Raw genomic sequence first — 26170 nt, 5'->3', positions numbered from 1 at the left:
CCCAGAAGTAATGATGACCCGTGGACTGATCACACATAACAGAAGAAAAACACCTTACATTTTTATTAAATTGACATTGTTTTTTGTTATCATTTGTTGAAGAGTATTGCTAAGTAGGCTCAAGAAGCATCAATGCACTACTAGGAACTTGCTGAAAATTGTTGACTGCACATATATGCCCTCTTGTTATTGATGTGTTCAGCTTGTTCCCACAGTTGTGTATTCCTGCTCCATAGTCTACTCTTCAACAAACGATACCAAGAGAACAAAGTACATTTAAAAGAAAAAATGAAGATAGTTTTAAATTGCATGCTCTGATTCAGTTTAATTTTCACTTTACTGTCCTTTGTTTGTCACTTTGGGTCAGCCAACTAAATATTTGGACGTCCTGTTCCTTGAATCTTGTCGATACTGGCAGAGATGTAACCCCAGGGCTGCCATAAGGGGGTGAAAGGGGTGACATCTGTCGGGGCCCCATGAGGCAAGCCCAACTATTTAAAAAACAAACAAAATTTAAATTTTGACAGCCAACAGAGGGCTCTACAGTAGAGTGGTATTGAACGTGTGAAATGTCATAAGGAGTAAAGCATTTGCATTTTAGAGGAATCCCTAGTGTGCACTAAACCACTATGCACAGTGAGAGACCGACTTGGCACTTCAGCTTGTACAGTGTGTGCCCGAGTCAGGCAGCAGATCACTTTCATTTGCAGAGGAGGTAGGACTTACTTTGTAAATGTTTTTTTATTTCTTTGTGCAATTTCAGATTGTAACTTCAGTGTGGTAGTTGTAAGGTGTGGCCATTTTTTTTAGCAATATGCAGCAGTGTATTTATGATTTGACAATGGTGTAGAAATTCTATATTTAAAACCATGCAGATATGTTTCCTCCTCAATACACAAACGGTAGGTGCCCTTTTGGCAGATATTTTTTTATCTATATATATATATATATATTTTTTTTTTAATTACATTACAGTTTACTGCTTCTTTATGCAATGACTTTCCAGTTGCCAGGAGGTATTGTATGTAAGATTTTACATCTGCATAAAATGTTATACACTCAGGCTAAGATTGCTCAGTGTTTGAAATGAGACAGGTTTACTTAAAGGGACACTGAACCCGAATTTTTTCTTTCGTGATTCAAATAGAGCATGCAATTTTAAGCAACTTTCTAATTTACTCCTATTATCAATTTTTCTTTGTTCTCCTTTTATCTTTATTTGAAAAAGAAGGCATCTAAGCTTTTTTAGTACAGCACTCTGGATATGACTTTTTATTGGTGGATGAATTTATCCACCAATCAGCAAGAACAACCCAGGTTGTTCACCAAAAATGGGCCGGCATCTTAACTTATATTTTTGCATTTCAAATAAAGATACCAAGAGATTGAATAAAATTTGATAATAGGAGTAAATTAGAAAGTTGCTTAAAAATGTCATGCGCTATCTGAATCACGAAAGAAAAAATTTGGGTACAGTGTCCCTTTAAAGGGACATTATACACTCATTTTTTCTTTGCATAAATGTATTGTAGATGATCTATTTATATAGCCCATAGTTTTTTTTTGTTTTTTTTAAAAAGTATAGTTTTGCTTATTTTTAAATAACATTGCTCTGATTTTCAGACTCCTAACCAAGCCCCAAAGTTTTATTTGAATACCGTCAGCTACCTTCTCCAGCTTGCTCCTGTTTGTGTAAAGGGTCTTTTCATATTCAAAAGAAGGGGGAGGGGGGAGTGTCTTATTTGCCACTTGCAGTGGGCTTTCCAGCTGTATGTTCAACAGAGCCAAACTGACAGCTTCTAAGTAAGTTTTTAAACTGTTTTATACTGGATTTTTAGATCAGTATCTGTGCATCTTATTCTTTATAGTAGTGTCTATTACATGCAGTTATATGAAAATGAGTGTATACTGTTCCTTTAACACTGTTCAGTTTACACTACAGCGGACTTAATTTTAAAATACATACAAGCCTAAATCCTGCATTTAACCAGATATAACGGTTTAAGACGGTGTAACCATAAGCTGTGGTATTCAAAGACCATAGAGAACAGCATTTTCAAAATCCATAAGTACAGCTGACAGATGGGAACATTTGTACACCAGATTTGAAGTGGTGCACTTGGTTCGGGAAAATGGGAGGGGGGGGGGGAACCCCAAACATATGTCAACCTTTCAAAAGTACTTTTCTTTGTCTACCCATTCTGACAGATCATTAATGTACAATTTTGAATTCACATAAGTATTTTTGTTTGCACATTTACAAATATGATTCTTTAAAAAGTGATCTCTTAATTTCTGCTATTTTTTTATCATGCATATCACACACACTGTTGATTTAGGGGATGGCAATGTACAAAAATGTTACCTCTTATGAGTGTTTCTGTGGGTGTCTGTGTTTATGTCTTTGCGCTTTTGTTGGTGTCTCTATGACTATGTATTTTTTTCTGTGGGTCTGTGCATTTTCTGTGGATGTCTGAGGGTGTGTTTGTCCATTGTCTTCCTATTTAGGACATTTTGACTTTACCGATTATTTACATCTTTCTACAGACAGACCTTTTTGGAAGTCGCCAATCCATCACTTAACCTTTAAAATAATTGTTTAGGAAGTTCAGGGTCCTTCATTTCAGCCACTGCATGCTGTTGGCATCTTCCTTAACAAAAAGATAATCAGAACTCCATATTTAGTCTTGTAAATCTCCTTTTTTGACAAAACTAATCTACCTCATTACTTGTCAAGTCAATATAAACAAGTGCTGGGTGTCTGAGTGTGTTTCTTTGCGTGTCTGCTAGAGTGTCTATTTGTGAATCCTTGTGTGAGTGTTTTAGTGTATGTGACTTACTACCTTTACTATCATTTCCAAGTTTGACTACACTTAAGAATAAAGTGCATATACGTTTTAGTCACTTGGTCACTCACTTTCTGCTATGAGATTTTTTTTGTGTGAAAAAGTTTCTGCAGGTCATTTTGAAATAAAATACGATTTTAAATTAGGCAGTTACACTAAAGCACCAGTTCAATTGCAATGTGTTGATTAACTGGTGAATAAAGCAACTTTTACATTATAGTGCAGCACTTGAAAATTGCATATTAGCTACAGACAAAAAAAGTAAATTTATGCTTACCTGATAAATTAATTTCTTTTACGATATGACGAGTCCACGGATTTCATCCTTACTTGTGGGATATTAACCTCCTGCTAACAGGAAGTGGCAAAGAGCACCACAGCAGAGCTGTATATATAGCCCCTCCCTTCCCCTCCAGTCATTCGTCCGAAGGTTATAGGAAGAGAAAAGGCTAAAAAGGTGCAGAGGTGACTGAAGTTTACAAAAAAAAAAAAAAAAAAAATCTGTCTTAAAATAACAGGGTGGGCCGTGGACTCGTCACATCGTAAAAGAAATTAATTTATCAGGTAAGCATAAATTTACTTTTCTTTTACAAAGCTATGACGAGTCCATGGATTTCATCCTTACTTGTGGGAAACCAATACCAAAGCAATAGGACACGGATGAAAGGGAGGGACAAGTCAGGAACCTAAACGGAAGGCACCACTGCTTGAAGAACCTTTCTCCCAAAAATAGCATCAGAAGAAGCGAAAGTATCAAATTTGGAAAATTTGGAAAAAGTATGAAGGGACGACCAAGTCGCAGCCTTACAAATCTGTTCAACAGATGCAACCCTTAGAAGAAGGGTTAGGACACAAGGAAGGAACAACAATTTCCCGATTAATATTCTTATTTGAAACAACCTTAGGAAGAAATCCAGGTTTGGTACGTAACACCACCTTATCAGAATGAAAAATGAGATAAGGGGAATCACACTGTAGCGCTGAAAGCTCAGAAACTCTTTGAGCAGAAGAAATAGCAACTAAAAACAGAACTTTCCAAGATAACAATTTGATATCCATGGAATGCATGGGTTCAAACGGAACCCCTTGAAGAACTCGAAGAACTAAATTCAAACTCCAGGGAGGAGTAATGGGTCTAAATACAGGCTTAATTCTAGATAGAGCCTGACAAAAAGACTGAACATCTGGCACATTTGCCAAACGTTTGTGAAACAGAATTGACAAAGCTGAAATTTGTCCCTTTAAGGAACTTGCTGATAACCCTTTCTCCAATCCTTCTTGGAGAAAAGACAGAACCCTAGGAATCCTAACTTTACTCCATGAGTAACCCTTGGATTCACACCAATAAAGATATTTACGCCATATCTTATATCAGGCTTTCTGGCCTGTATCAAAGTATTGATGACCAAATCAGAGAATCCTCGCTTCGATAAAATCAAGCGTTCAATCTCCACGCAGTCAGCTGCAGAGAAATTAGATTTGAATGTTGGAAAGGACCTTGAATGAGAAGGTCCTGTCTCAATGGAAGTTTCCACGGTGGCAGAGAGGACATGTCCACTAGATCCACTAGTGGCCACGCAGGCGCTATCAGGATCACTGATGCTCTCTCCTGTTTGATTCGAGCAATCACGCGTGTGAGGAGAGTAAACGGTGGAAACACATAAGCTAGGCTGAACAACCAAGGCACTGCCAAGGCATCTATCAGTTCGGCCTGAGGATCCCTTGACCGGGATCCGTATCTTGGAAGCTTGTCATTTTGTCGAGATGCCATCAAATCCAATTCTGGTCTGCCCCATCTGAGAATCAATGAGGCAAATACCTCCGGGTGAAGCACCCATTCCCCCGGATGAAAAGTCTGTCGACTTAGAAAATCTGCTTCCCAGTTCTCGACTCCTGGGATGTAGATCGCTGACAGATGACAAGAGTGGGCCTCCGCCGAACGGATTATCTTGGATACTTCTATCACCGCTAAGGAACTCCTTGTTCCCCCCTGATGATTGATATATGCCACAGTCGTGATGTTGTCCGACTGGAATCTGATGAATTTGGCCGAAGCCAACTGAGGCCACACCTGAAGCGCATTGAATATTGCTCAATTCCAGAATATTGATTGGAAGTAGAGACTCCACTTGAGTCCAAACACCCTGAGCCTTCAAGGAGTTCCAAACTGCACCCCAGCCCAGAAGGCTGGCATCCATTGTCACCATCACCCACGAGGGTCTGCGGAAACAAGTCCCTTGGGACAGATGATCCGGCGACAACTACCAAGGAAGAGAGTTTCTGGTCTCTTGATCTAGATTTTTCCTGAGGCGATAAATCCGCATAATCCCCATTCCACTGTCTGAGCATGCACAGTTGCAGTGGTTTGAGATGAAAGCGAGCAAACGGAACGTTGTCAATTGCCGCTACCATTAATCCAATTACCTCCATACACTGAGCCACTGATGGCCGAGGAATGGACTGAAGTGCTCGGCAAGTATTTAGAATCTTTGATTTTCTGACCTCCGTCAAAAATATTTTCATGGCTACCGAGTCTATCAGAGTTCCCAAGAAAGGAACCCTTGTCTGTGGGACAAGTGAACTCTTCTCTATCTTCACCTTCCAGCCGTGAGTTCTCAGAAAAGACAACACTGTGTCCGTGTGAGATTTTGTCAGATGATATGTTGATGCCTGAATCAGAATATCGTCCAGATAAGGCGCAACCGCTATGCCTCGCGGTCTGAGAACCGCCAAAAGAGACCCTAGAACCCTTGTGAAGATTCTGGGTGCTGTGGCTAACCCGAAGGGAAGAGCCACAAACTGATAATGTTTGTCCAAGAAGGCAAACCTTAGAAACTGATGATGATCCTTGTGGATTGGAATATGAAGGTAAGCATCCTTCAAGTCCACGGTAGTCATATATTGACCCTCCTGGATCATTGGTAAAATTGATCGTATTGTCTCCATCTTGAATGATGGAACTCTTAGAAATTTGTTTAGACACTTGAGGTCTAAAATGGGTCTGAACGTTCCCTCTTTTTTGGGAACCACAAATAGGTTTGAGAAAAACCCGTCCATTTTCCAAATTTTGGAACTGGACAAATTACTCCCATAGCAAAAAGGTCTTTTACACAGCGTAAGAACGCCTCTCTTTTTATCTGGTTTGCAGATAACTTTGAAAGATGAAAACTCCCTCTTGGGACAAAGTCCTTGAATTCCAATTGATAACCGTGGGTCACTATTTATAGTGCCCAGGGATCCTGAACAGCTCTTGCCCAAGCCTGAGCAAAGAAAGAGAGTCTGCCCCCTACCAGATCCAGTCCCGGATCGGGGGCCGCCCCTTCATGCTGTCTTAGGAGCAGCAGCGGGCTTTTTGGATTGTTTACCCTTCCTTATTCCAGTTCTGATTGGGTCTCCAGACTGACTTAGATTGGGTAAGATTCCCTTCCTGCTTCGAGGAAGAAGCAGCGGGGGGTCCTCCTTTAAAGTTTCGAAAGGAACGAAAATTATTCTGTTTACCCCTCATTTTAACCGACTTATCCTGAGGTAGGGCATGGCCTTTACCTCCTGTAATATCAGAAATGATTTCCTTCAATTCTGGCCCAAAAAGGGTCTTACCTTTAAAGGGAATAGCTAAAAGCTTATGTTTTGATGACACATCAGCAGACCAAGATTTGAGCCACAATGCTCTACGTGCTAAAATAGCAAATCCTGCATTCTTTGCCGCAAATTTAGCAATTTGAAAAGCGGCATCAGTAATAAAAGAATTAGCTAGCTTGAGAGACTTAATTCCATCTAAGATGTCATCTAATGGAGTCTCAACCTTAAGAGACTCTTCTAGAGCCTCAAACCAAAAAGCTGCTGAAGTAGTTACTGAAACAATGCAAGCCGTAGGTTGTAAAAGAAACACCTGATTAACAAATAATTTCTTTAGAAGACCCTCTATTTTCTTATCCATAGGGTCTTTGAAAGCACAACTATCCTCAATGGGTATAGTAGTACGCTTAGCTAGGTTAGATATAGCTCCCTCAACCTTAGGGACTGTCTGCCTTGAGTCCCGAATGGGATCTGATATGGAAACATTTTCTTAAAATTAGGAGGGGGAGAAAACGGTATACCCGGTCTATCCCATTCCTTTCTTATAATTTCCGAAATTCTCTTAGGAACCGGAAAAACAGTGTAAGTAGGTACTTCCAGATATTTATCCATTTTACACAATTTCTCTGGAGGAATCACAATAGGGTCACAGTCACCCAGAGCCGCTAAAACCTCCCTAAGCAACAGGCGGAGGTGTTCAAGCTTAAATTTAAATGACAGCGTCTGAATCTGTCTGAGGTAAAACATTCCCTGAATCTGAAATTTCACCCTCAGACAGTAATTCCCTGACCCCCAACTCAGAGCACTGTGAGGGTATATCGGAAATAGCTAATAAAGCATCAGAGGATTCAGTATTTACATGAATACCTGACCTACTGCGTTTACCCTGCAACACTAGTAATTTAGATAATACCTCTGTAAGGGTAGTTGACATAACTGCAGCCATCTCCTGCAGAGTAAAAGACGCACTAGAAGTACTTGGCGTCGCTTGTGTGGGCGTTAAAGGTTGTGACACTTGGGGAGAATTGGATGGCATATCCTGATTCTCTTCAGACTGAGTATCATCCTTAGGCACACTTTCTTGACCTAATATATGGTCTTTACAATGTAAGGCTCTTTCAGTACAAGAATTACACAATGTTAAAGGGGGTTGCACAATAGCTTCTAAACACATAGAACAATGAGATTCCTCAATGTCAGACATGTTGAACAGACTAGTAATAAGCACAAAAGTCGTTTAAACACTTCTATATTGCATTAAATAAACTTTAGAAAAAAACGTGTACTGCGCCTTTAAGAAAAGAAAAAGTGAACAATGTTTCCAAAATGCTCAAACAACGTTAAATTATCTTTAAATTTAACTCAAAATCGTTAGTTAATCCAAAAATTACTGCACCCAGAAGCAAGGGCAGAAATAAGGCTCTAAAGTACTTATATCAACAAGTCATTTTATAGACAAAAATACCCCCTGCACCTGCCCCCAGGGTACTTCAAAATAACTTTCCAACACTTCAGACCAGCTTGCACAGCCCAGGAGCACCGGAGTTACTGCTTGCTGCTGCCTAGCCTGAATGAAGTGATTGAAAATAAGCCCCGCCCCTTAAGGTTCGATGCCGGAGTAGGCCCAAACACAACCGCATGGTGAAGCGGTTTCACACCTAAGTTAAACAGCTAATGTCTGTCCTATAACACCTCAAATGCCAGTAAGCAAACATATGAATGCCACAAAATAAAAAACGTCATGTATCGTTTTTCTTTGAATGCCCATAGTATCACACAATGCCCATAAGTCAACTATTAAATAAATCCAGGGACTCCAGTAATACCCTTCATATAAAATAGGATTACTGTTTACCCCATTCCCATACAGGGAAACAAATGCCAGCCAAATCTGATATATCACGTCTCCTCAGAATAAAAAGGCTGCACATACCTTAATGCTGCTTGTAGCATGAAACCGGTCTCCACACTGAAGATGTCTCATGGTTACCTTCAGAAGTCTTGTGGGAACCAGCGTGGATCTTAGTTACAACTGCTAAGATCATCAACCTCAGGGCAGAAATCTTCTTCCATATCCCCCTGAGGAAAATAGTACTCACTGGTACCATTTAAAATAAACTTCTTGATTGAAGAAACGAAAACTAACACCTCACTTTACCATGTCTTCCTAGTATAACACAGGCAAAGAGAATGACTGGAGGGGAAGGGAGGGGCTATATATACAGCTCTGCTGTGGTGCTCTTTGCCACTTCCTGTTAGCAGGAGGTTAATATCCCACAAGGATGAAATCCGTGGACTCGTCATATCTTTGTAAAAGAAAAATAAATAAAAATAAATTGTTACTTTTTAAGATGTCAATTGAATAAATGGATTTACTTTCCTCCAAGTCTAACATCACAAGATAGAAATAGAGTAATAAAAATGGAGCATTGTTCACAAGAACATCTTGCATTCAGAAGTCACAGCTTTGCAGGCCGGGAACGGCAGGGTTGGAAAAAAAAACCTGAGAGCCAGTCACCAATGTGCTGCTGCTTTGCAGCACTGCTCCATATTTAACTGTTCTCTTCAAACAGCACTTGGCTCTGGATGCACTGTGTGTAGAAACTCAGTGCAACCAGAGCACAGCACTATTTGAAGAGAATAGTGATGTGGCGCAGAGCTGGAAAGTGAAAGCACTAACAGTTCCTGCGTGTCCCATTCTTTCTGCAGACATGCTGCATTTTATGCAATGACATCTCAGATCACATGTTCTGCCTTGGGGAGGGTAGGCAGTGTGACATTATACAGAATATCTTGGTACTTGCAGGTTGTTGTGCTGGAGGGCATAATTAAAATCCTTCCCAGCAGCCCCATACCACAGATTCAACTACAAAAACTTGACTAACCAATGCAGACACTGTATGGCATTCATTGGAGAGATGTATGGCTTTTGTGTAGCTGACCTAGCATAACTCTGGAATAGATCACAATTGCTTTTTCTAGTAAGTCTAATAAGCTTATTTTATACAATCAATGACAGTGTTTTTTGTGAATACCAGAAGAGAGACACCTAGTGGAATCCAAGCTCTATATCTCTTTTAAAGGGGATATGAAACCCAAAAATTTTCAATCGTGATTCAAATAGAGAACACAATTTTAAACATTCCAATTTACTTCTATTATATAGTGTGCTTCATTCTTTAGATATCCTTTGTTAAAGAAATAGCAATGCACATGGGTAAGCCAATCACGAGGCATCAATGTGCAGCCACCAATCACCAGCTACTGAGCCAAGCTAGATTGCTTAATATCCTTTGTAGAAAAGCATAATTCGATTATACAGTATCTCACAAAAGTGAGTACACCCCTCACATTTTGTAAACATTTTATTTTATCTTTTAATGTGACAACACTGAAGAAATTACACTTTGCTACAATGTAAAGTAGTGAGTGTACAGCCTATATAACACTGTCAATTTTCTGTCCCCTCAAAATAACACAACACAGCCATTAATGTCTAAGTCGTTGGCAACAAAAGTGAGTACACACCCTTAAGTGGAAATATTGGGCCCAAATGGTAATTTTCCCTCCCCGGTGTCATGTGACTCGTGTTACAAGGTCTCAAGTGTGAATGGGGAGCAGGTGTGTTAAATTTGGTGTTATCGCTCTCACACTCTCATACTGGTCACTAGAAGTTCAACATGGCAAAGAACTCTGAGGATCTGAAAAAAGAAAATTTATGCTTACCTGAAAAAATGTATTTCTTTTTTTGACACGATGAGTCCACGGATCATCTTAATTACCAATGGGATGTTTACCTCCTGGTCAGCAAGAGAAGGCAAAGAGCACCACAGCAGAGCTGTTAAATAGCTCCTCCCTTCCCTTCCACTCCAGTCATTCGACCGAAGTTAGGAAGAGAAAGGAAAAGCCAAGGTGCACTGCAGAGGTGTCTGAAGTTTACGATAACCCACAACCTGTCTTAACAACCCAGGGCGGGCCGTGGACTCATCGTGCCAAAAAAGAAATAAATTTATCAGGGAAGCATAAATTTTCTTTTCTTTAAGACACTATGAGTCCACGGATCACCTTAATTACTAAAGGGATTCAATACCCAAGCTAGAGTACACAGATGATAGGGAGGGACAAGACAGGGAACCTAAACGGAAGACACCACTGCTTGAAGAACCTGTCTCCCAAAAACAGCCTCGGCCAAGGAAAAAGTGTCAAATTTGAAGAACTTTGAACAAAAGGGTGAAGAGAGGACGGACCAAGTTGAAGCCTTGCAAATCTGCTCCACCGAAGCTTCATTCTTGAATGCCCATGAGGAAGCAACAGCCCTCGTGGAATGAGCCGTAACCCTCTCGGGAGGCTGCTGTCCATCAGTCTCATAAGCAAAATGTATAAAACTCTTCAGCCAAAAAGAAAGAGAAGTAGCCATAGGTTTCTGTCCCTTACGTCTTCCTGAGAAAATCACAAACCAGGAAGAAGACTGACTAAGTCCTTAGTCGCCTGTAAGTAAAACTTTAAAGCACGGACCACGTCCAAATTGTGCAGAAGTCTTTCCTTCTGAGGATTAGGACACAAGGAAGGAACAACAATCTCCTGAATAATGTTCAGATCAAACTACTTTAGGAAGAAATCCTAATTTAATACGTAAAACTACCTTATCGGAATGGAAAATAAGATAAGGAGACTCATACTGTAATGCCGAGAGATCTGACACTCTCCGAGCAGAAGAAATAGCAACAAGAAATAAAACCTTCAAAGATAACAACCTAATATCCAAGGAATGCATAGGCTCAAACGGAGCCCCTTGAAGAACTTTAAGAACTAAATTAAGACTCCATGGAGGAGAAACTGTATTGAACACAGGCCTAATCCTGACCAAGGCCTGACAAAAAGATTGAACATCTGGGACATCCGCCAGACGTTAGTGTAACAAAATAGGCAAAGCCGAGATCTGACCTCAACTTGACGATAAATCCTTCTCCAAACCTTCTTGGATTAAAGACAAAATTCTAGGAATCCTAACCCTACTCCATGAGTAGCCCTTGGATTCACACCAATAAAAAGGTGTTTACGCCAAATTTTATGGTAAATCTTTCTAGTCACAGGCTTACGAGCCTGAATTATGGTCTCTATGACCGAGACAGAAAATCCCTGCTTGGATAAGATTAAGCGTTCAATCTCCAAGCAGTCAACTTCAGAGAAACCAGATTTGGGTGAAGGAGGGGCCCTTGAATTAGAAGGTCCTTCCTCAACGGAAGTCAAGATTCATCCGCAGACCAAGGTTCCACTAGATCTGCATACCAAATCCTGCGAGGCTAAGCGGGTGCTATGAGGATCACCGATGCCCTCTCCTGCTTTTCCACCCCTGGGATGTGGATCGCCGACAGGCAGCAAGAATGGGCCTCCGCCCAACTGAATTATTTTGGATATCTCATCGCTAACCACTGACGTTTTGTCCGACTGGAAACTGATAAACTGGACCGAGGCTAACTGAGGCCAGGCCAGAAGAGCATTGTAAAATCGCTCTCAGCTCCAGAATGTTTATAGGAAGAAAAGACTCTTGCTGAGTCCAAACCCCCTGAGCCCTTAGGGAGTCCCAGACTGCTCACCACCCTAGAAGGCTGGCGTCTGTTGTCACAATCACCCAAGATGGTCTGCGAAAGCCACCATTGAAGAGAATCCCTTGACTCCTGCTCCAGTAGTGTTCGAGGAGACCAATCCGTATAATCTCTGTTCCATTGCCTGAGCATGCTTAACTGCATAGGTCTGAGGTGGAACCGAGCAAACTGGATGATGTCCATTGCCACCACCATCAGCCTGATTACCTTGATCCTGACCAAGGCCTGCCATGCACTGAGCCACTGAAGGCCGAGGAGTGGACCCAAGGATTAGACAAGAATCGATAATCTTTGATTTCCTGACTTCTGTCAGAACAATCTGCATAGATATGGATTATGGTTCCCAATCAAGTTACCCTTGTGCTTGGGAATAAGGAACTCTATTCCAAATTTACCTTCCAACCGAAAGATCGCGGGAAGGATAATACCATGTCAGGGTGAAATATTGCTTGCTGAAAGGATGGCGTCTGGACCAGGATGTCGTCCGGATAGGACGCCACTGCAAAGTCCCGTAACCAAAGCACCGCCAATAGCAAACCCAGAACCTTAGGAACTTGTAATGATCCCTGAAAATCACGAACAGATTGGAATAAAAATTCAGAACCTGTTCCTGAATCTGAACAGGAAATATCACTCCCAGGTTGGAGAGGTCTCTCACATAATGTAAGAATACCTCTCCTTATATCTGGTCTACAGATAATCTTGAAAACAGAAAACCTCCCTCTGGGAGGAAAACTCTTGAACTCTAGTTATTATACCTGGGACACACTCTCTACTGCCCAGGGTTCCTGAACATCTCAAACCCAAGCATTGGTCCCAGATTGGGGGCAGGCCCTTCATACTGTCTTAGATTCAATATCAGACTTCTTGGATTGTTTTCCCTTATTACAAGACTGATTGGGTCTCCACGAAGGTTTAGACAGTTCCTGCTTGGAGACGGAAGAGAAAGAATTTCTCTTAGAACAGAAAAACCTGAAATCCTTGTTCCCAATGTTATAACTTGAAGGGAAGCATCCTTAAAAAAGGAATTAGCCAATTTAAGAGCTTTTATCCTATCCTGGATTTCAACCAGTGGAGTTTGTCCTAATAGTATCGACAACGCATCAAACCAATATGCCGCCAAACTAGTGACGTTAGTAATGCACACAGCTGGCTGTCATTGTAAGCCCTAGTGTACAGGCATCTTCTTGAGTAACCCCTCTATCTTTGTCTAAAGAGAAAACAGCTCCTTCCCCCTTGGGGACTTTTTGCCAAGCCTCCTTAACCGAGTCGGCTATGGGAAACATCTATTTTTAAAATATAGACGATGGAGAAAAAAGGTATACCCGGTCTCTTTCACCGAGGAAGGAACCTCAAAATTTGTTCAGCTTACTGGACTCCTTAGGAACAACGACTGTGGAGTCGCTGTCTTCCACTGTAGCTAAAAACCTCCTTAAGTAACAGACAGGGGTGACCTAGCTAAAACTGAAAGTAACAACTTCAGAATCAGCAAAAGGAATTACACTGTCAGCATCTGAGAATTCACCTTCAGATGCCACTACGTTACCCTCTTCCTCAGGCTCTGTGAGGGGACATTTGAATAGCAATAACTGCATCAGAAACCTCATTTGCTGAAAGTCTGAATTTCCTTACGCTTAATCTGCCATATTGGAACAGCAGAAAATGCATCTGAAACTGCAGAAGACATGAGAGAAGCGATGTCTTTGATAGAAAAAATTCCAGCGGAAGCTAGAGAGAAACCACAGGGCAATGAATGTGAGGGCGGGAATGTTTTTTTTTTTTTGGAAGCCCGAGGGCAAGCTGTGGTATATATTGAACAGCATCCTCATCAGAAAATATTGGCTCAGAAAAAAGCCTATCCCAGAAGCCTAAAGTTCTCTCCATACATGAGGAACATAAAGGGATTGGTGGTTCCACATTGGCATTAAAGCATAATGATCAAGAGACCTTTTATAAACGAAACAGTTTATTTATCAAAAGGTTGAAATTTGTTATTAAAAATGCAAAAACCTAACGTTACCGTCTCTTTAAATAAAATAAAAACAAACTTATTTTTTTTTTTTACTGTTCCAGCAGCCAAGTCTGAGCTATCTCAGAATCTATAGACCTAAAAATAAACTGCAAACATCTCCCCATCTCTGCAACCCTCTGCTGAGGTGCTGAGCAGGAGTCGTTAAAGGGACATAATACTCATATGCTTAATCACTTAAAATTGATGCAGTATAACTGTAAAAAGCAGACAGGAAAATATCACCTGAGCATCTCTATGTAAAAAAGGAAGATATTTTACCTCACAATTTCCTTAGCTCAGCAGAGTAAGTTCTGTTTAAAAAGTTATACTCAGCTGCAGCCCAGCTGCAGGTAAAAAAGAAAAAAAGAAATGAACAGCAGCCAATCAGCATCAGCAGTGCTGAGGTCATGAACTCTTTTTACTGTGATCTCATGAGATTTCATTGTAAATTTCCTTACTCGGAATAGGGAAATAACACGAGTGCGCGAGGCTCATCCCTTCTGCTGTCCCGGGACAGACATACTGATATGCTGCTTAGAAGTCCTTTACAATGGGATGTGGCTACTGAGGAACTTTTGAGGTAAAATATCTTTCTTTTTTACATAGAGATGTTCAGGTGATATTTTCTAGTCAGCTTTTTACAGCTATACTGCATCACTTTCAAGTGTTTAAACATTTGGGTATTATGGCCCTTTAAGATTAAGACCTTTGCAATGTGGATTAAGGCTTTTGCATTATCAGATATATGCAACTACGATATATCTGTAAAACGTGTCTCCACTTCAGCAATCCTCTGCCGATTTGCTGTGCAGGAGACAATCTGACTTAGACTTTTGCACTGTCAGTATGACTATGTACCTAATATATGTAAAACAATATATTTAAATGAAAACAGCTTCTACACAGCTATAATATTTCCATCATGGAGCTGAGTAAAAGTAAAAATTGGTGCACAATTACACTATGCTACCAACGGTACCTCCCATCGTGGGCGTGACCAAGCAAATCTCCCAGTCGGTTATTAGTTCACACAGTCCTTAGCTACGATATATGTAAAACATGTCTCCACCTCAGCCACCCTCTGCTGAGGTGCTGTGCAGGAGATGATCTGATTTAGACTTTTGCACTGTCAGTCCGCAGCTATAATATATGTAAAACATGTCCCCACCTCAGCAACCCTCTGCTGATGTGCTGTGCATGAGACGTTCTGATTGAGGCATTTGCACTGTCAGTACGTAACTTATGTTAAACTTATGTAAATCAATATATTTAAATGAAAACAGCTTCTACGCAGCTATTATATTTCCATCATGGAGCTGAGTAACAGTAAAAATAGACACGCAATTACACTACGCTACCAACGATACCTCCCATCGTGGGCGTGAACAAGGAAATCTCCCAGTTGGTTATTAGTTCACACAATCGTCGGGAGATGTGGAACCACCAGAAAGAAAAAAAATTAGCCCCAGTGCCTGCTTTAATGCTGCCTAAACGTCTCCTATTTTGTAGGGAAGACTATGAAGTGTAATAATGAGGAATACAATAAAGTGCCCTCCTTTATTTCTGAGATCAACCTTCCCCCAGAAAAAAAAAAGTCAGCACTTACCTCATATGCTGCCTGACAGCAAGGCAGTTCACAGGCTTGAGAGGTCCTCTCCCTCACATCGACCTGCAGAGAAATCAAAGCCCGAGTCCTATCCCTCAGACTATAAGAGATTAGGGCAGTATTAAATATGGGAGGCTCAGTGAGAATTATGTCCCACAAGTTCCCATTACTCTAAAGCTACCAAAACTCTACTGAAGAGACTGATATGGAATACGGCTATACCCTAGAACAAAGCAGCACAATCTTGCACTACTTTAGATTCTTCAATCAAGAGTTTATTATTTTTAATCTAACACCTCACACATTAGCTCTTCCTATCACTAACGTGGGCAAAGAGAATGACTGAAGTGGGAGGGAAGGGAGGAGCTATTTAACAGCTCTGCTGTGGTGCTCTTTGCCTCCTCCTGCTGACCAGGAGGTGAATATCCCATTAGTAATTAAGATGATCCGTGGACTCATTGTGTCTTAAAAACGAAAAGAATTGTTGCTCTACATAAAGATGGCCTAGGCTATAAGAAAATTGCCAAGACCCTGAAACTGAGCTGCAGCACGGTGGGCAAGACCATACAGCGGTTTCACAGGACAGGTTCCACTAAGAAAAGGCCTCGCCATGGTTGACCAAAGAGGTTGAGTGCACGTGCTCAGTGTCATATCCAGAGGTTGTCTTTGGGAAAGATGTATGAGTGCTGCAAGCATTGCTTCAGAGGTTGAAGGGGTGGGGGTCATCCTGTCAGTGCTCAGACCATACCCTGCACATTGCATCGAATTGGTCTGCATGGCTTTAGAAGGATGCCTCTTCGAAAGATGATGCACAAGAAAGCCAGAAGTTTGCTGAAGACGAGCAGACTACGGACATGGATTACTGGAACCATGTCCTGGGGTCCGATGAGACCAAGATAAACTTATTTGGTTCAAATTGTGTCAAGAGTGTGGCAGCAACAAGATGAGGTGTACAAAGACAAGTGTGTCTTGCCTACAGTCAAGCATGGTGGTGGGAGTGTCATGGTCTGGGCCTGCATGAGTGCTGCCGGCACTGGGTAAGCTACAGTTCATTGAGGGAACCATGAATGTCAACATGTACTGTGACATACTGAAGCAGAGAATGATCCCCTCCCTTTCGGAGACTGGGCCGCAGGGCAGTATTCCAACATGATAACGACCCCAAACACCTTCCAGGACGACCACTGCCTTGCTAAAGAAGCTGAGGGTAAAGGTGATGGACTGGCCAAGCATGTCTCCAGACCTAAACCCTATTGAGCATCCGTGGGGCACCCTCAAATGGAAGGAGGGGGAGTGCAAGGTCTCTAACAACCACCAGCTCCGTGATATCGTCATGGAGGAGTGGAAGAGGACTCCAGTGGCAACCTGTGAAGCTCTGGTGAACTCCATGCTCAAGAGGGTTAAGGCAGTGCAGGAAAATAATGGTGGCCACACAAATTATTAACACTTTGGGCCCAATTTGGATACTTCCACGTGTACTCGCTTTTGTTGCCAACGACATTAATGGCTGTGTGATTTTTTGAGGGGACAGCAAATTTACACTGTTATTCAGGCTGTACACTCACTACTTTACATTGTAGCAAAGTAATTTCTTCAGTGTAGTCACATGAAAAGATAATAAAATATTTACAAAAATGTGAGGGGTGTAATCACTTTTGTGAGATACTGTAGAAGTAAATTGGAGTCCATGAGCTAGTGACATATGGGATATACAATCCTACCAGGAGGGGCAAAGTTTCCCAAACCTCAAAATGCCTATAAATACACCCCTCACCACACCCACAATTCAGTTTAACGAATAGCCAAGCAGTGGGGTGATAAAGAAAGGAGTAGAAAGCATCAACAAAGGAAATTTGGAAATAATTGTGGTTTATACAAAAAAATCATAACCACCATAAAAAGGGTGGGCCTCATGGACTCTTGCCAATATGAAAGAAATTAATTTATCAGGTAAATTCTTACATAAATTATGTTTTCTTTCATGTAATTGGCAAGAGTCCATGAGCTAGTGACATATGGGATATCAAAACCAAGATGTGGAGTCTTCCACTCAAGAGTCACTAGAGAGGGAGGGAATAAAACAAAAACAGCCATATTCCGCTGAGAAAATAATCCACAACCCAAAAATAAGTTTATTTTCACTTTTGAAAGAAAAAACAAATCAAAAAGCAGAAGAAGCAAACTGAAACAGCTGCCTGAAGAACTTTTCTACCAAAAACTGCTTCCGAAGAAGCAAATACATCAAAATGGTAGAATTTAGTAAATGTATGCAAAGAGGACCAAGTGGCTGCTTTGCAAATCTAATCAACTGAAGCTTCATTCTTAAAAGCCCATGAAGTGGAGACTGATCTAGTAGAATGGGCTGTAATTCTCTGAGGCGGGGTTTGACCCGACTCCAAATAAGCTTGATGAATCAAAAGTTTCAACCAAGAAGCCAAGGAAATAGCAGAAGCTTTCTGACCTTTCCTAGGACCAGAAAATAAAACAAATAGACTAGAAGTCTTCCTGAAATTTTTAGTAGCTTCCACATAATATTTCAAAGCTCTTACCACATCCAAAGAATGTAAGGATCTCTCCAAAGAAGTCTTAGGATTAGGACATAAAGAAGGGACAACAATTTCTCTACTAATGTTGTTAGAATTCACAACCTTAGGTAAAAATTGAAAAGAAGTCCGCAAGACTGCCTTATCCTGATGAAAAATCAGAAAAAGGAGACTCACAAGAAAGAGCAGATAGCTCAGAAACTCTTCTAGCAGAAGAGATAGCCAAAAGGAACAACACTTTCCAAGAAAGTAGTTTAATGTCCAAAGAATGCATAGGTTCAAATGGAGGAGCCTGTAAAGCCCTCAGAGCCAAATTAAGACTCCAAGGAGGAGAAATTGACTTAATGACAGGCTTAATATGAACTAAAGCCTGTACAAAACAGTGTATATCAGGAAGTATAGCAATCTTTCTGTGAAATAAAACCAAAAGAGCGGAGATTTGTCCTTTCAAGGAAATTGCAGACAAACCCTTATCCAAACCATCGTGAAGAAACTGCAAAATTCTAGGAATTCTAAAAGAATGCCAGAATTGATGAGAACACCATGAAATGTAAGTCTTCCAAACTCTATAATAAATCTTTCTAGAGACAGATTTACGAGCTTGTAACATAGTATTAACCACTGAATCAGAGAAACCTCTATGACTTAGAACTAAGCGTTCAATTTCCATACCTTCAAATTTAATGATTTGAGATCCTGATGGAAAAACGGACCTTGAGATAGGAGGTCCGGCCGTAACGGAAGTGGCCAAGGCGGGCAACTGGACATCCGAACCAGATCCGCATACCAAAACCTGTGTGGCCATGCTGGAGCCACCAGCAACACAAAAGACTGTTCCATGATGATTTTGGAAATCACTCTTGGAAGGAGAACTAGAGGCGGGAAGATGTAAGCAGGTTGATAACACCAAGGAAGTGTCAGCGCATCCACTGCTTCTGCCTGAACATCCCAGGACCTGGACAGGTATCTGGGAAATTTCTTGTTTAGATGAGAGGCCATGAGATCTCTCTCTGGAAGCCCCCACATCGGAACAATCTGAAAAAACACATCTGGATGGAGAGACCACTCCCCTGGATGTAAAGTCTGGCGGCTGAGATAATCCGCCTCCCAATTGTCTACACCTGGGATATGTACCGCAGAGATTAGACAGGAGCTGGATTCCGCCCAAGCAAGTATCCGAGATACTTCTTTCATAGCTTAGGACTGAGTCCCACCCTGATGATTGATATAAGCCACAGTTGTGATATTGTCTGTCTGAAAACAAATGAACGGTTCTCTCTTTAGTAGAGGCCAGAACTGAAGAGCCCTGAGAATTGCACAGAGTTCTAAAATATTTATTGGTAATCTCGCCTCTTGAGATTTCCAAACCCCTTGTGCTGTCAGAGACCCCCAAACAGCTCCCCAACCTGAAAGACTCGCATCTGTTGTGATCACAGTCCAGGTTGGGCGAACAAAAGAAGCCCCTTGAACCAAACGACGGTGATCTATCCACCATGTCAGAGAGTGTCGTACATTGGGATTCAAGGATATTAATTGTGATATCTTTGTATAATCCCTGCACCATTGATTCAGCATACAAAGCTGTAGAGGTCTCATGTGAAAACGAGCAAAGGGGAATTGCGTCCGATGCTGCAGTCATGAGACCTAAAACTTCCATGCACATAGCCACTGAAGGGAATGACTGAGACTGAAGGAGCCGACATGCTGCGACCAATTTTAAACGTCTCGTCTGTTAGAGACAGAGTCATGGACACTGAATCTATCTGGAAGCCTAAAAAGGCGACCCTTGTCTGAGGAATCAAGAAACTTTTTAGTAAATTGATCCTCCAACCATGTTTCCGAAGAAACAACACTAGTTGATTCGTGTGAGATTCTGCAGTATGTAAAGACTGAGCTAGAACCAAGATATCATCCAAATAAGTAAACTCTGCAATACCCTGTTCTCTTATTACAGATATTAGGGCGCCCAGAACCTTTGAAAAAATTATTGGAGCTGTTGCTAGGCCAAATGGAAGAGCAACAAATTGGTAATGCTTGTCTAGAAAAGAGAATCTCAGAAACTGATAGTGTTCTGGATGAATCTGAATATGAAGGTATGCATCCTGCAAGTCTATTGTGGACATATAATGTCCTTGCTGAACAAAAAAAAGGCAGAATAGTCCTTATAGTCACCACTTTGAAAGTTGGTACTCTTACATAACTATTCAAAATTTTCAGATCCAGAACTGGTCTGAACAAATTTTCTTTCTTTGGTACAATGAATAGGTTTGAACAAAACCTCAAACCTTGTTCCTGAGGAGGAACTGGCATGATTACCCCTGAAGACTGCAGGTCTGAAAAACGCACTTCAGAAAAGCCTGAGCTTTTACTGGATTTACAGGAATACGTGAAAAAAAATCTTCTCACAGGAGGTCTTACTTTGAATCCTATTCGATACCCTTGAGAGACAATGCTCTGAATCCAATGATTTTGGACAGATTTTATCCAAAAATCCTTGAAAAACCTTAATCTGCCCCCTACCAGCTGAGCTGGAATGAGGGCCGCACCTTCATGCGGACTTAGGGGCAGACTTTGGTTTCCTAAATGGCTTAGATGTATTCCAATTTGAGGAAGGCTTCCAACTGGAAGCAGATTCCTTGGGAGGAGGATTGAGTTTTTGTTCCTTATTCTGACGAAAAGAACGAAAATGGTTAGAAGCCTTAGATTTACCCTTAGGTTTTTTATCCTGAGGCAAAAAAACTCCTTTTCCTCCAGTGATAGTTGAAATAGAATCCAACTGAGAACCAAATAAATTACCTTGGAAAGAAAGAGATAGTAATCTAGAGTTAGATGTCATATCAGCATTCCAAGATTTAAGCCACAAAGCTCTTCTAGCTAATACAGCTAAAGACATGTATCTAACATCAATTTTGATAATATCAAAAATGGCATCACAAATAAAATGATTGCATGTTGCAGTAAGCGAACAATGCTAGATATGTCAGAATCCAATTCATGTTGCCCTAAATTTTCCAACCAGAAAGTTGATGCAGCCGCAACATCACCCAAAGAAATAGCAGGTCTGAGAAGATGACCTGAATATAAATAGGCCTTCCTTAGATAAGATTCAAGCTTCCTATCTAAAGGATCCTTAAAGGAAGTGCTATCTTCCATAGGAATAGTGGTACGTTTAGTAAGAGTAGAAATAGCCCCATCAACTTTGGGGATCTTTTCCCAAAACTCTATAGATTTTGATGGTAAAGGATACAATCTCTTAAACCTTGAAAAAGGAATAAATGAAGTACATGGCTTATTCCATTCCTTAGAAATCATATCAGAAATAGCCTCAGGAATGGGAAAAACACCTGGGGAAACCACAGGATGTTTAAAAACAGCATTTAAACGTTTATTAGACTGAACGTCAATAGGACTGGTTACCTCAATATCCAAAGTAATTAACACTTCTTTTAATAAAGAACGCATATACTCTAATTTAAATAAATAAGTAGATTTGACAGTGTCAAAATCTGAGGAAGGATCTTCTGTTTCAGATAGATCCTCATCAGAAGAGGATGAATTATGTTGGTCATTTGAAATGTCATCAGCTAAATGAGAAGTTTTAAAAGACCTTTTACGTTTATTAGAAGGTGGAAATGCAGACAAAGCCTTCATAATAGATTTATAAACAAATTCTTTAAAATGTACAGGTATATCATGCACATTAGAAGTTGAAGGAACTGCAACTGGCAATGTACTATTACTGATAGAAACACTATCTGCATGTAAAAGTTTATCATGACAACTATTACAAATGACATTCGGTGGAATCATTTCTACAATTTTACAACAAATGCACGTAGCTTTTGTAGAACCCATGTCAGGCAGCAATGTTCCAGCAGAAACTTCAGAGACAGGATCGGATTGGGACATCTTGCTCAATGTAAAAGAAAAAACAACATATAAAGCAAAATTATCTATTTCCTTAAATGACAGTTTCAGGAATGGGAAAAAATGCAAAAGCATAGGCCTCTTGATAGAAAAGAAAGCAGGAGGCAAACAATGGGATATTGAAATAATTTAGAAAAAATTGGCGCCAAGTATGACGCACAACGTAACGTTAACTTTTTTGGCGCCAAAAATGACACACTTGCGTCACTAATGACGCTGCCGTGTGAAAGGTCTCGATGTCACGTATGACGCCGGAAATGACGAAGTTGTGTAAAAAACGTAATTTCCCGCGCCAAAAATGACGTAATAAAGTCTAACATTTGACGCACCCGCGGGCCTTATACCCGCAAATGCAAAAAGTAGTCAAATTGAAAAAGACTAAACCCCAGGTAAGAAATAAATTTCTTAAAGTGTTTATATTCCCAAATATGAAACTGACAGTCTGCAGAAGGAAATACATGAACCTGACTCATGGCAAATATAAGTACAATACATATATTTAGAACTTTATATAATTTGCATAAAGTGCCAAACCATAGCTGAGAGTGTCTTAAGTAAATGAAAACATACTTACCAAAAGACACCCATCCACATATAGCAGATAGCCAAACCAGTACTAAAACAGTTCTTAGTAGAGGTAATGGTAAATTTGAGAGTATATCGTCGATCTGAAAAGGGAGGTAGGAGATTAATCTCTACGACCGATAACAGAGAACCCATGAAAAAGACCCCCGTTAGGGAAATCATCGTATCCAATAGGTGATACTCCCTTCACGTCCCTCTGACATTCGCTGTACTCTGAGAGGAATCGGGCTTCAACAATGCTGAGAAGCGCATATCAACGTAGAAATCTTAGCACAAACTTACTTCACCACCTCCATAGGAGGCAAAGTTTGTAAAACTGAATTGTGGGTGTGGTGAGGTGTGTATTTATAGGCATTTTGAGGTTTGGGAAACTTTGCCCCTCCTGGTAGGATTGTATATCCCATATGTCACTAGCTCATGGACTCTTGCCAATTACATGAAAGAAATGTGGGTTTCATGTTCCTTTAAAGGTCAGTTTAGCTTTGCATAGTCACTTTCAAAGTGACATTACACAGGGCTCAATTAATTTGTTCAAAATCTGGCAGTCAGTATCTTTTGTCCATTTTTATGTAGGTGTTTGTGTGGACATCTGCCACATTGCAGAGTAAGGCTACATTATATTCACACCCTCCCGGCTACTTGACCCACAATTTATAAAGTTTTAATGCAAATTAAAAGGTCAGCATAATAGATACATATTGCATTTTAATCACTTTAAACTAAATGGGGAGCCTCATTTTGTGATTGTAAATGTCATATAGGGAATTACTGATGGCCTTATTGCTCTGATGTCTATTTGGAATCAGCATTACAGCCAAAGATTTTGTAAAATAAGTAAAAGACATAGAGTTTCTACTTATTGCAAAGTAAGCAAACACTTTAATAAGTGTGGTTGAAAAAAATAAAAGAACACAACAAAGAAAAATAGCAGTTAAGAGCATCACTGATCAAATTGCATGTATGAAGACATGGCACCAAAAAACTCTTAAGATGACAAACTTAGAATAGAGCTATGCTTGAAAAGGTCAAGAATCTTGCTTATAAAAACAATGAATTTACCATTTTTCTCAAACAGACAAATCATGGGGAAATCTAATCTTGCCCTTTTACAGTAACCCCTTTTTGGGGGGTGGGGGGGGGGGAATAGAATTTTTGGAGCCTTTGGCTTACAGCTTTTCCATGAATAATTCTACTGTACTAGCTATAAAAGTAATAGAAAATACAGATTGTCAGCGCTTATGTATAATCCAATTCCTAGCCATTCTGCTGCAGACCAAAGTTTTGCATTATCCCCACCCTGGGTCAGCCATCCACAGCCTCCCATAGCAAAGATACTTTTCACTGAGCTTCAACATCAGGATAGCAGACCTGTGAACAGCAACATGTTTAAAAGGTATCCAAGGCTATACTACTGAACTGGATACTAGTTAAATGATCTATTCTTTTAATGTGAAGCATAACAGGAATGGACAGCATGGTCTTGCATAAAACACACAAACCAAATTATAAAACCACATATATAGAAACAAATATATAGAAACAGCAGCCAGAAGGCAATGGAAAATGGTGAATTTCATTAACAAATAATTTACTTGATTAACTGAAAAAAAAAAGAAAAAAAAAATACAAACCAGATTAATATACTATATTGTTTATGACACATGTAATTCATTTATATAATACTTAGCATACAATTTAAATTTTTCAAAGTCAAATTAGAGAAATGTTTGTGGCAAAACGTGAAGCAATCACAATTTTCCATTAACTCTGCATTAACAAAAATAACAATCATATGCTAAAGGAATATGTAACTTCACAGATTCCTTTTGCAACAACTTTCAATAAAAACAGAAGGAAATTGTTAGCTAAGAAGGGAAAGTTGAGACCCCTGGCAATCCTTAAAGTGTTAGGTCCAGGAATGTGGACTGAGACAAGCTTCCACATTCACACCACCAAAAAGTATCCCAGAATTGGAAAAGGGAGTTAATGCATGAGAAAGATGCAGTTGTTAATGACCCAACATCCCAAAAGATGATATTGAAAAAAATATACAGATAAGTAATTTAAATATAAAGTTAGTAGTCAAATTTTCCAAGGACGTCTTCTTGGGTTGTCTAATTTTTTTTTTTGTTTCATTTTTTGGTTATAAGCCAATCTATTTAAAACCACCTCCTTGATCTAACACTCAATAGTTAAATTTTAAAAATGGTTTTGTTTTTTGTTGTTTTGTTTTTCCTGCAACGTCCCTTGGTTGTTGGCTACTAACCTTTCATGTTACTCTTGGATTTGTCAGTTTGCTTGCCTGTGGGGGTTTGGGCTTGCTGGCCCTGCCCACTGGAGGATGCTGCCTGTTGAGCTGCCTTCTGCTTTAACATCGTCCAATCAAATGTGTAGTCATATTGGTGGTTCAAAGTTCTGGAAGAAAAGAGAAATTCTTTCTTCAAAAACTGTACACCAGGGGAATAAAAAAGCAATTTTTTTTATTATTATTTTTTTTTTAATATAAAGTATCCTGTCAGCTGAGTGAGTTCAAATTTTACATTTACATTCAAATTAGACCTATGATTATTTGCATTAAACCAACCCAGGTAGAAAAAACTACTGTTTTGTAAGGCATAGTAAAGTCATAATTCAGACAGAATACAATTTTAAACTTTACAAACTGCTTCTATTATCAAATTTCTTCCTTCTCTTGGTATACATTGTCAAAGCATAACTAGATAAGCTCAGGAGCAGCAATACACTACACTTGCATGACTCACCTGATGTGTTCAGGTGGCCCCTAGTAGCGCATCGCTGCTTCTTCTTCAACAAAGGATTCCAAACACACAAAGCAAATTTAATAAAAGGTAAAATTGGATTTTTAATTTTTTTATTTTCTTTTTAAATTGTATGATCTCGGTTTCTAACTTTGGTCCTTAAAGGGACACTAAACCCAACAATGTTCTCTTTCATGATTCAGGTAAAGCATACATTTTTAAACAACATTCCAATGTACTTCTATTATCTAATTTGCTTCATTCTATAGATATCCTTTGCTGAAAAAATAGCAATGCACATTGGTGAGCCAATCACGAGACATCTATGTGCAGCCACCAATCAGCAGCTACTGAGTCTATCTAGATATGCTTTTCAGCAAAGGATAAAGAGAATGACGCAAAATAGATGACAGAAGTAAATTAGAAAGTTGTTTAAAAGTGCATGCTCTTTCTAAATCATGAAAGAAAAAAATTGGGTTTTGTGTCCCTTTAAGTAACCCCTCTCCCCCAAACAGGCCATATTTTTATTAGAGCTGAACTAGCACACAGGTGAAATAATCACCTCATGGAGGAGAGCTGGTTAGTAACCTTGGTTACTGAACAGTTGATTATTTCACCTGAATTCAAGTTCAGCTATAATGTAAACCTGATCTATCTGAATCATAAAAATAAAATTTGGGGTTTGTGTCTTTAAGGTTAGTGCAAAAAGTA

The 26170-nt window shown here is 40.0% G+C and overlaps 1 protein-coding gene across 4 annotated transcripts in view; it reads right to left on the bottom strand.

Annotated features, from left to right (window-relative positions):
• CSNK1A1 (casein kinase 1 alpha 1) overlaps nt 1-26170 on the bottom strand; it is a 173530-nt gene that overhangs the window by 14908 nt on the left and 132452 nt on the right. For 2 of the 4 annotated variants that reach the window (XM_053717100.1, XM_053717103.1), the window contains one exon: nt 24967-25115. In XM_053717100.1, the coding sequence (XP_053573075.1) occupies nt 24967-25115 (149 nt within the window). Of the gene's footprint in view, nt 1-24961; nt 25116-26170 lie in introns of those variants that run through there. The other 2 variants (XM_053717102.1, XM_053717101.1) reach the window with 2 other exon arrangements.

Source organism: Bombina bombina, chromosome 6 (genome assembly GCF_027579735.1).
Source record: "Bombina bombina isolate aBomBom1 chromosome 6, aBomBom1.pri, whole genome shotgun sequence".
Taxonomy (NCBI): Eukaryota; Metazoa; Chordata; class Amphibia; order Anura; family Bombinatoridae; genus Bombina; species Bombina bombina.
This window is presented reverse-complemented; position numbering and strand designations above follow the sequence as displayed.